Consider the following 10,000-nt stretch of genomic DNA (forward strand, 5'->3'; position numbering starts at 1 on the left):
CAGAACCACTGCCCATCCAGCCCACCGTCATGCAGCGGGCGAACCTTGAGAAATGGATCATGCAACCTCTCAACCAGTGAGCAGCACACACATGGTGAAAGAGGGGGAAATGACATCAACCACCATCACAGCCAATGTGTGTGTGTGTGTGTGTGCATGGGGTTGTGTTTCTGCCCATCCTCCTCCTGCTTTCTCCTCCTTCTGTCTGTGCCACGCTGCTCACTGCTGCTGGTATTGTTGCTTGTTTGTTTGTGGTGGTGCGTGCAGATGAATGTATTCCATCATCATCATCAGCAGCAGCAGCAGCAGGTGCTGGCTGATGCATGAGGCAGTGGGCGACCCCCACCAACCAACCCACAGTGACTACATGCTGACGGATGAATGGTGATCCAACCACTGCCAGGCAGGTGTGTGTGTGTGTCGACGTGTGGGTGCTCTTCTCCACCCATCCACACGCCATCATCACCACCACCTCATGTTCTTGTGTGTTTGCTCACATCCCTCCTTTCCCTCACCTTCAACACCACTATCATCACCACCCTCCACACTTGCTCGTTTCCCCTTCCTACCTTCTGCTGTCGCCGCACAGAGGGCCCTTGAGCCAGCAGCTGTCACCCCCACCCCCTCCACCAACCACCACTGCTCTGGTGGGATGAACAGATGGGCGCTGCCATGTGATGACCATCCAGCCACCCTTGTGCGGCTGCGGAAGCAGCAACACCAACTCACACCACAAACAAGCAAGTGATGAACAACGTGAGTGCAGCACTGTACGTATGTGTGTGTTGATGTGATGCGCACAGCACCAGTGTGCGTGTTTTGTGCTCGCTGTCTTTGTTGCTCCTGTCTCTCCCCCTTGTTGTCCCACATCAATGTGCATGCATGTGTGTCGTGCGGCTGCCTGTTTTGCCTTGCTTGATGCGCTGTCTCATTCTTCGTTCTCACACACACAACTGCCTGTACACCTGCACATTCCCCACCTTGCAGCCGCTGTTCGTCTTCCCTCTCTTTCTCGCCCTCCTGTCTCCCCTTGTTGTCCCACATCAATGTGCATGCATGTGTGTGGTGTGGCTGCCTGTATTATTGCCTTGCTTGATGCGCCGTCTCATTCGTCGTTCTCACACACAACTGCCTGCACACCTGCGCATTCTCCACCTTGCAGCCGCTGCTTATATTCCCCTCTCTTCCTCGCCCTCCTGTCTCCCCTTGTTGTCCCACATCAATGTGCATGCATGTGTGTGGTGTGGCTGCCTGTATTATTGCCTTGCTTGATGCGCTGTCTCATTCGTCGTTCTCACACACAACTGCTTGCACACCTGCACATTCTCCACCTTGCAGCCGCTGTTCGTCTTTCCCTCTCTTTCTCGCTCTCCCTGACGGCCGTCACAACAACAACAACAGCAGCAGCCAACACACCCTCTACCGCCGATGCTGCAGAGATGTGCAGGAGGAGGTGGACGCGACCACCAGCATCACTTGCTGCTGAACACATCCCCCAGCCAACCAACCCATCGCCCACTGCTGCTGGCAGAAGCTGGCTGTTTGCAGCTGGGAACAGGTGGCGACAGCACAAGTTGCATTTTCGGTTGGAAGCAGCAGCAGCAGAGGTGAGGATGAGAAGAAGAGGGGAAACGGAGAGGAGATGTGTGTTGGGTGGATGGATGGATGGGGTGGTTGGGGGATGCTGGGTGAGTACGGTGTGGTGGGGTGTGGCTGACTGGCTGGTGACAGAGGACGGTGGTGTGTGGTGTGAGGAAGAGGGATGGATGGATGGAATGGGTTGCAGCATGTCTTGTTCCTTCCCTTCTGTTTTCTGTTTTCTCTCTCTTCCCTTTCTTCTTCACACACAAATGCATGCGCAGCATCTGCAGTGGCAGCAGCAGTGTAGCTGCGCACATATCAATTCTCCCTCTTCCCTCCCACTCGCTCACCATGCTGGTGCTCGCACACAAACACACTTACAGGCCATGCACACTTACAGGCAGCAAGATGAGGGAAATGTCGAGGATACTTGTCACGCATGCCAGCTGCACTCGCCTCACACATGGTATGTGGGTGGTGATGTGTGGTTGGTTGTGTGTGTGTGATGGAGTGTGGTGATGGAGTGTGGTGAAGCGAACGAGGGGAAGAGGGTTGATGGGGGATGATGGTCACATACACTGACACACACACGCACGCCCGTGTTGCGTGTGATGTCACTCACTTCTTCTGCTGTGCTGACGTGATGGCTTGCTCTGTGTCTGTTGTGTTCTGTTCCCATCCACGCTGCCCGCAACCACGCACATACACACACACACATATGCACAGGTGGTGAGGTACCAGCACACATCAGGATGTTGGTGGAAGCGGGCTCGCATGCCGGATGCTGCTGCTGCAACTTTCCCGATTCAGCTGTCGCTGTTGTACTCATGCAGTGTTCCCACATGTCAGCAAGGCAAGGTGAGCCCATCATGCATGCTTTGGTTGGCGTATGGCGCATGTGTTGTTGTTGCTGCTCTGGGTGTGCTTGGTGTTGCTGTGGGTGCTCGTGCAGCAGCGTAGCTTTGCAGCTCACATACCATGTGTGTATGTGTGTGTGGCTGCAGGGAGCGACTGCCTGAGGATCGTTGGAGGATGATGGGCGGTGCACACATGATGGATTGGGAGGAGCAGCTGTGGACACACACGTCCATGGTCATGGTGGGTACATCCAACCACAGCGACGCAGTCATGCGCAGGTGTGTGTGTGTGTGTGTGGTGGGGCGAGGAGGAGGAAAGCAAAGGAGGGTCAGGAAGGTGAACACGTCTGCTGTGCTCATATGCCATACCTGTGCCTTGTGTGTGATGATATCGTTGTGTCTTGTCGTTGTGTGATGGTTGCATGCGCACCAGGGCCACATCAGAGGAGGGGAAAGCAGCCGCCATGAACGACCCATCATCATCAACCTTCCCCATTTCTCTCTCCTTTCTCTCTCTTCCACCGCAGCTCCGCCATCTCCGCCATTGCCATCGACCGCACAGCCGCCATCACACTCCGGCCGACACCAGCTCCAATCTGGCGTGAGGCAGACATTGCACATGTCAGTCGCTCTCATGAAGAGGTGAGCAATGTGCGTGTGTGTGCGTGTGCGTGGTGGTGGTGGTGAGTGGGGACAACATGTGTGCGTGTGGCTGTGTCAGTGTGGGTGGTTGGATGGGGCTGGCGTGTGGTTGATGACGCTTCGCTGTCAACCTCACCCCCTGCATTCTCCTCTTCGTGCGGCTGTGCACACACATTTCACAGCGTTGAGGAGGCGCGTGTCTGTGTGTGTGTGTGTGTGTGTGTGTGTGTTTGTGTGTGTTTGTGTGTGCACCAACTGCACCACGGCGTCTTCCTGGCCCACCGTGCTCAAGATGGTGTGCGGCACACTGCTGTTTGCTCAAGGCGCCCCCTCGACACGTGCCTGTGCAAGGCTTAGCGCATCAGCTCAGGCACGCAGCTGGTGTTCAGCAAAGAGGGCGGGCGGGGTCTGCCTCGACTACTCCCGGACCCAAGCATGCAGGCCAAGACATTGCCGTGCCGGACCCCCGGCAGCCTTCATCCAGACCGCACGAAACGCGGCAGCCCAGAGCAGACACCATTGTGCTCGAAAACGCCACCACAACCACAAACGTGCACGACCTCACCACATTCACGTGCAGGCACATCAACGCGACCCTCTTGTAGGCCTCCGTGGCCTGTTGCTGTTGTTCTTCTCCTTGTTGGTGACCTGCTTCTTTTCCTCCCGCTTGTGCGCGTTCGCCCCGTGTCGGTGCGCGGGGTCCGGCCTTGCTCCTCCGGGGCACGGCTCCACCAGCACCACCCCTGCCCTTCTCCTCCTCCTCCTGCTCCACCAGCACCTTCTTCTTCTCCACCTCCTTCTCCTCCTCCTCCTCCTCCTTCTTTGTCTTCTCCCCATTGTCATTCCTTTCACCTCTGCCCTACTCTTCTCGTCTATTGCATCTGCCTGTTGCTTGTCCCTGGGGCGCCCTTTCCTTCTGCTTCTTCCTCCTTGGCCTGTTCCTCCTCCCCTCTTGGTTCTCCCTGCCGCGCCCTCAGCAGAGCCATGTGCGCCAGGTCAATAAACGGGAACGTCCTGAGAAACGCCTCCATGTGCACGGCTGTACTGGCCATCCCGCACACCCACCACAGAGCTGGTTGCTTGGCGACCCATCGACTTTGTATGCGCACGCCGCCGATGCCCGAGTGCCAACGTGCGGCGGGTATGCCACGGCTCGGGCTATGCCAGCAGTCTACTGTTTTGTTTGTTGTTTGTTTGTTTGTCGTAAGTAAGTTGGTGTTTGGTGGCCATTTTCCTCGAACCACCCCAACCGCAACAAGCAAGCAATAAGCAAGAAGCAAGCAAAGAAGCAAGTAGCAGCCAAAACAAGCCAGGACTGGTTGACCAAATACCACGCACATCCATCGGCTTTTGTTGTCCTTGGATGGTCAGGACAGCGCTGCCTCTCCCTCTCCCCTTCAAGTCCTCAGCTCTCCTCTCAGTCCTTCAGTCCACACCACCCTTGTGTGTGACCACGGTGTGCATGAGCGTACTCGCCGCCTCAGGCTGACGGTTTCTTTGCTTCTTCTGCCAACTGCCTTGAGTTGCTGTGCATGTGTGTGTGAGCGGTTGGTTCAAAACGCACAAGACACCTTCTTGGGCCCGGAAGCGTGTTCGTTGTTGCTACCGCCAGCTTCTCGCACTCACTCTCAGCAGCTCTTTTGTGGTTTGCGAAGAGCTGAGCGACCAGCCTTGCGTGCTCCACCAGCATCCCCCCCCCCCCCAAACAAAAAAAAAAAAAAAAGCTGGTGGGCACTCTCTCCTCTCTGTCTGTGTGTTTCGTCTTTGTTGTTCCCACCCACCAACCAAACAAAAAAAAAAAAAAGGCGAAAGCCACACCCCCTCCTCCAGTTTTGCTTTTCCTTCTCTCTTCCTCTCTTGTGTGCACTGCAACCACAACAACCAACCAACCGGTCCTTGCCACTCTTCTCTTTCTCCCCTTCCCCTCCAACCAAAGTAAACCAAAGTAAACCAACACAACCCCACTCCCCTCTTCCTCTCCCTGTTTGTCTCTCCCACGTCGACCATCTCCTCGATCGTCTCCTCTTCCTGGCACCTCGCCCCGCGCCACCAAGCCCTCAAGCCCGCCGTCCGCACCACACGGATTGCCCACTGAGCGATTGACCTCCAACCCCCCACACTCCATACACACACACACACACACACACACACACACACACACACACACACACACACACACACACACACATGGCTGACCAGCGACTGACGCACGGCGTGTCCGTGGCAGCTGTGCGGCGGTTTCTGGGTGATCTGAAGCGCGAGTTCCCCGACACGTACACTGAGATGACCACGGAGGATGCCTGCAAGCAACTGGTTGTGCCACGCACACGCCAGGACAACTGCGCCTACGTCGAGCAGCTGCGCAAGCAGTCGCCAGAACACGTGAACAAGGCCACCGTGTTTGTGTCGCACGCATGGCGGTACAAGATCGCAGACGTGTTGAACGTGTTGCTCGAGTTTGCGGAAGAGCAAGTACGGAAGGACGACGACCAGCCCGTGTTCTTCTGGTTTGACCTCTTCATGAACAACCAAAACGCCAACGTCACGGCCAACCTTCCACAAGAATGGTGCGTTTTGTGTGTGTGTGTGTGTGTGTGTGTGTGTGTGTGTGTGTGTGCAGCTGTGTGTGTGTGTGTGTGTGTGTGTGTGTGTGTGTGAAACTCTTGTGCTCTTCAACAACTACTGCCACACGCACACAGACACACGCACGTTGTTCCCTCACGAAACTGCAACCCCTTCCCCTCCCCCCCCTGTCTTCGTCATCCCTCCGCCCTTTCCTCTCCCCCTTTCCCTTTCTCAACACCCAGGTGGAGCACGACGTTCAAGCAGTCGATTGCCAACATTGGCCATGTGCTGCTGGTGCTCATGCCGTGGCGAGACCCTGTTCCCTTGACACGCGCGTGGTGTTTGTGGGAGATCTTCTGTGGCATCAGCAACGAAGGCACAGAGGTCACCATCCAACTACCCAACAGCGAAGAACAGGCGCTCGAAGACGCCATTCGCGGCAGCTACACAGCCGTCACAGACACGCTGGTGCGCGTGCAAGCAGAGAGAGCTGACGCCTTCAACCCCCACGACAAACACATGATCTTCACAGCGATCCAGTCGTGGGCGGGCGGCTTTGGCGCAGTCAACCAAGCCGTGAAAGACCAGCTGCGCGCGTGGTGCCTGCAAAAGGCGGTGGGTGCCGTCGAAGCAATGCGGGCACGAGGCGAGGACAGCACTGACGCCTTCGCGGGGCTGTGTGGCCAGGTTGGGACGGTGCTCAGCCAGTTTGGCGAGCACGATCGTGCCGTTGCCTACTACGAGACAGCGCTGGCAATTCGGCTGCGCACTGAAGGGGAGAAAGGAAGAAACGCGGCAGCACCGTACGGCAACCTCGGCAACGCCTACTGCAGCAAGGGCGAGCATGACAAGGCCATTGCTTACCATGAGAAGGCCCTCGCCATCAGGGTGGAGACGCTGGGCGAGAAGCACCCGAGCACAGCCGACACCTACGACAACCTCGGCACTGTCTACGCCAGCAAGGGCGAGTACAACAAGGCGATTGCGTACCATGAGAAGGCGCTCGCCATCAGGGTGGAGACGCTGGGCGAGAAACACCCGAGCACAGCCACGTCGTACAACAACCTCGGCAACGCCTACGATGACAAGGGGGAGTACGATAAGGCGGTTGCGTACTACGAGAAGGCGCTCACCATCAAGGTGGAAACGCTGGGCGAGAAACACCCGAGTACAGCGAGCACCTACAACAACCTCGGCAACACCTACAACAACAAGGGCGAGCACGACAGGGCGGTTGAGTGCTATGAGAAGGCGCTCGCCATCAAGGTGAATACGTTGGGCGAGAAGCACCCGAGCACGGCCACGTCGTGCTTCAACATTGGCCTGCTGCACGACAAGCGCGGTGACAAGGAGCAGGCCTGCGCCTACATGCAGCGGGCGCTCGACGGTTACACAAGCACGGTCGGCCCAGACCACCCAGACGCGCGCGACGCGGAGTGCGAACTGCGGCGCATTCGCGGCAACGACGAGCCGGATGACGGCGGTGCACGCACTGCCGCCTCCCTGGGCGAGGAAGAGAACGAGCAGAAGCAGCAAGAAGGGGACGGCGATGACCAAGTTCAAGCTGTGGCTGGCCAGCAAGATGCAGCAGACGAGTCTGAGCCGCAGGAGCGTTCTCCACAACAGCCTCTGGCCGGCTGGTTGCGGAAGCGTGGGCGACGGAGGGCCGCCTTTCGCCCGTGCTGGTGCAAGTTTGACGACGACGGCCACTTCGCGTACGGCAAGTCCGCTTCAGGCACGGCCAAGCGGCGCATCCCCCTTTCCAGTGTGCTGTCAGCTGAGCTCGCCCATGGTGAGGAGGAGTTACACGTTGCTGTTCCTGGCCGCACCTTCGTCTTCCGCTTGCACGCGCGCTCTGACACCTCGCTCGCTGACTGGTGCACCGCCATCAACAGCCGCATCAACGCCGCCACTTGACTGTGTGCTGTGCTGTGTGTGTGTGTGTGTGTGTGTGTGTGTGTGTGTGTGTGTGTGTGTGCTTGTGTTTGCTGGTTTGCTGGTTTGTCTCTTTGCTCCTTTGCTTCTGTCTTTCCTTTACGTGCTTGCTTGCCACTTGCCTTGCCTTGCTTGCCACTTGCCTTGCCTTGCTTGACGTTGCTTGTTTGTCGCTTTAGTAAACGCTTCACGCAATCCAACCGGCTGACAAGCAACGAGCAAACAACCTACCATACCATACTTCAACCAAACAGGTCCTCTTTCACTCCCACGTCCACGCTCACAACGCCCGCCTTGCGCAGCAGCTCCAGGGTGCGGCTGGTGGAAAGTAGTTCCAGGCGTCGCCCATGTGCGCGTCAGCGTGCGGTGGTATCGGCAACACGGTCGGTTGCTCAGCGTGCACAACGCCCAGCAGTCTTGTCGGAGGGCTGGGTCGTCAACCTGTACTCGTTGTCCGTCCACGACCGTCCGGAACAGCACGTCGTCGCTGCAGGCCCACGCCAATCGAGAACGCCGGCTTGAGCGCGTGGGTGCGCCCCACTCTCGTGCTGCACCTCCTCTATCGTCTCCTCCTCCGGGTTCAGGTTGCCCGTCCCCAGCGGCAGGTCCCACCATACAAAGGGCTGCAGCGACATCAGGAACGTGAAGAGGTCCGCGTTCCGGCAGCGTGCTTCCGCAGTCTTGTCTCCTCGTCGGTCTTGCTGCGCATCATGCCGGAAAACTCGGCGGCAATCCCCGCCAGCAGCTGCAGCTTCGTCTCGAACGGCGCCTGCAGCGTCTTCTCGTTGACGACCACGTGCGTGTCCTTGCCCACCTCGCGCGCGCGCGTGTACTCGGGCGAGAAGTTAGAGCACGTCTCCAACGTATGGGGCGCACCCGTCCGTCTGCGCAAACCACAATTGTGTTGACAGTGTTGTTGTGCTGGAACGTGCACTTGGGGGTCCCGGCGGCCTCCACACGTGCCTGCCGGGGTCGGCGAGCGACATGAACCCAACCGGCCGTCGGCGGCGGCGGCTCGATGGTGAGCCCACCATCCCCGTGCACACATCCCGGCAGATGTGCTTGCTCTTGATGGTTGTTGGTGCTGGCGGTGGGAGGAAACGACACCACGGTAGACGGGCAAATGGCTGGGCGTGCATGTGGAGACGCTGTGGCAACGGAGCATGTCAGCTGAACGCACTTGTCGACATAGATGAGCTGCAATGTCTGCAACAGCGAGGAGAGATGGTTGCCTGTTGGACAGGCGAGGAGACGGGTGAGTGATGTATGAGGAGGAGCACGACAAGTCCACACGGGGAACTCAGGTGAACCGCAAACAAGGGTGCAGACAAGGGCGCAAACGCACGCACACATGAACACATGAACACATGAACACATGAACGCACGGCCGATGGAGGTGTCTGTGTCGTTGGCGAGAGCGAGCCAGGTGCGGGTGACAGTGGTGGCAGCGATGGTGCCGATGTGTTTCAGCTCTTCATTGGATTGAGACAGCTGCCATACATGGGGTGCAATGCAGAAGGAATGGTGGTGGTGGTGGTGTGGTGGTTGAGTGAAAAGAGCCAGAGACACTCTTCATGGAAGGACATTATGTTGTCCAACACGCCTTCCCCAACGCACAAGTTCATGCACACACACACACACACACACACACACACACACACACACACACACACACACACACACACACACACACACACACACACACACACACACACACACACACACACACACACGCACCATCTTCCTATGAGGCCTGCGGCTGCGGTGCGCTGGCGGTCAAACATGAGCGTGGTCGGGACACGGAAGAGCTGCCGGGTGGGGATGAAGTGCAGGTTGCTCAGACAGTCCAGGATGCCGTTCAGCATGAGCGCAAATGGGTGCAGCAGCTTCAGGTGGCCTGTGGCCAGCGACAGTAGCAGCACAGGCATGGCTGCGTCCACCTCCTGTGCCTGCCCCGTGCCAATGTGCGCCACCAGCGCCCCAACCACCTCCTGCTGTGGAGGCGAGGTGGCGGCTGCCGCCGGTTCAGGATGTCCGCCATGTGCACAATCGACTTGAAGCACATCAAGAACGCGCGCGTGTGTCTGGCAAACATGGCAACAGCCATGGCGGTGGTGAGCCGGCCCGTGCTTGCAAGCTTAATGACGGTGGTCTCCGCGCCGCGGCGGTGGGCGTTCTGGTGCTTGGTAAAGCAGCAACAGCACAAGCAGATCGAGGGCGGTGATTGGCTGGGCCATGGTAGTCTTGAGTTGGCCGCAGCCACGCCTTTGCAATGCGCGCATCAAATGCCAGCCCGTTCTTGATGGCAGCCACCACAGACAAACACATCGTGATCATCGCCCCGTTGTTGGTGCTGGCCGTGTGCATGGTGGAGGAGTCAGCGATCATGTTCGCTGTCAGCGCAATCACATCCATTCCAT

The 10,000-nt window shown here is 58.0% G+C and overlaps 3 protein-coding genes across 3 annotated transcripts in view; 2 read left to right on the plus strand and 1 right to left on the minus strand.

Annotated features, from left to right (window-relative positions):
* Nucleotides 1–2,355: 2,355 nt before the first annotated feature.
* On the plus strand, nucleotides 2,356–4,569 carry PTSG_11211 (uncharacterized protein; the record flags this gene model as incomplete). Its single annotated transcript, XM_004987799.1, has 7 exons — nucleotides 2,356–2,402; nucleotides 2,586–2,717; nucleotides 2,966–3,080; nucleotides 3,404–3,654; nucleotides 3,686–3,779; nucleotides 4,058–4,221; nucleotides 4,452–4,569. The coding sequence occupies 7 exons, from the start codon at nucleotides 2,356–2,358 to the stop codon at nucleotides 4,567–4,569; spliced, it is 921 nt and encodes a 306-aa protein (XP_004987856.1).
* A 698-nt stretch (nucleotides 4,570–5,267) lies between these two features.
* PTSG_11212 (mbre TPR repeat protein) lies at nucleotides 5,268–7,562 on the plus strand (the record flags this gene model as incomplete). The annotated part of the gene is made up of 2 exons (XM_004987800.1): nucleotides 5,268–5,647; nucleotides 5,888–7,562. 2 exons carry the CDS (start codon nucleotides 5,268–5,270, stop codon nucleotides 7,560–7,562), a joined length of 2,055 nt encoding a protein of 684 aa, XP_004987857.1.
* Nucleotides 7,563–7,822: 260 nt separating this feature from the next.
* The window catches only part of PTSG_11213 (uncharacterized protein), a gene marked incomplete at both ends in the record, with an annotated part of 3,053 nt that continues 875 nt past the window's right edge, over nucleotides 7,823–10,000 (minus strand). Inside the window, 7 exons of the mRNA XM_004987801.1 lie at nucleotides 7,823–7,898; nucleotides 8,028–8,281; nucleotides 8,435–8,664; nucleotides 8,966–9,071; nucleotides 9,314–9,574; nucleotides 9,628–9,756; nucleotides 9,785–9,845. Of these exons, the coding sequence (XP_004987858.1) occupies nucleotides 7,823–7,898; nucleotides 8,028–8,281; nucleotides 8,435–8,664; nucleotides 8,966–9,071; nucleotides 9,314–9,574; nucleotides 9,628–9,756; nucleotides 9,785–9,845 (1,117 nt within the window). The remainder of the gene's footprint in view (nucleotides 7,899–8,027; nucleotides 8,282–8,434; nucleotides 8,665–8,965; nucleotides 9,072–9,313; nucleotides 9,575–9,627; nucleotides 9,757–9,784; nucleotides 9,846–10,000) is intronic.

Source organism: Salpingoeca rosetta (genome assembly GCF_000188695.1).
Source record: "Salpingoeca rosetta unplaced genomic scaffold supercont1.41, whole genome shotgun sequence".
Taxonomy (NCBI): domain Eukaryota; class Choanoflagellata; order Craspedida; family Salpingoecidae; genus Salpingoeca; species Salpingoeca rosetta.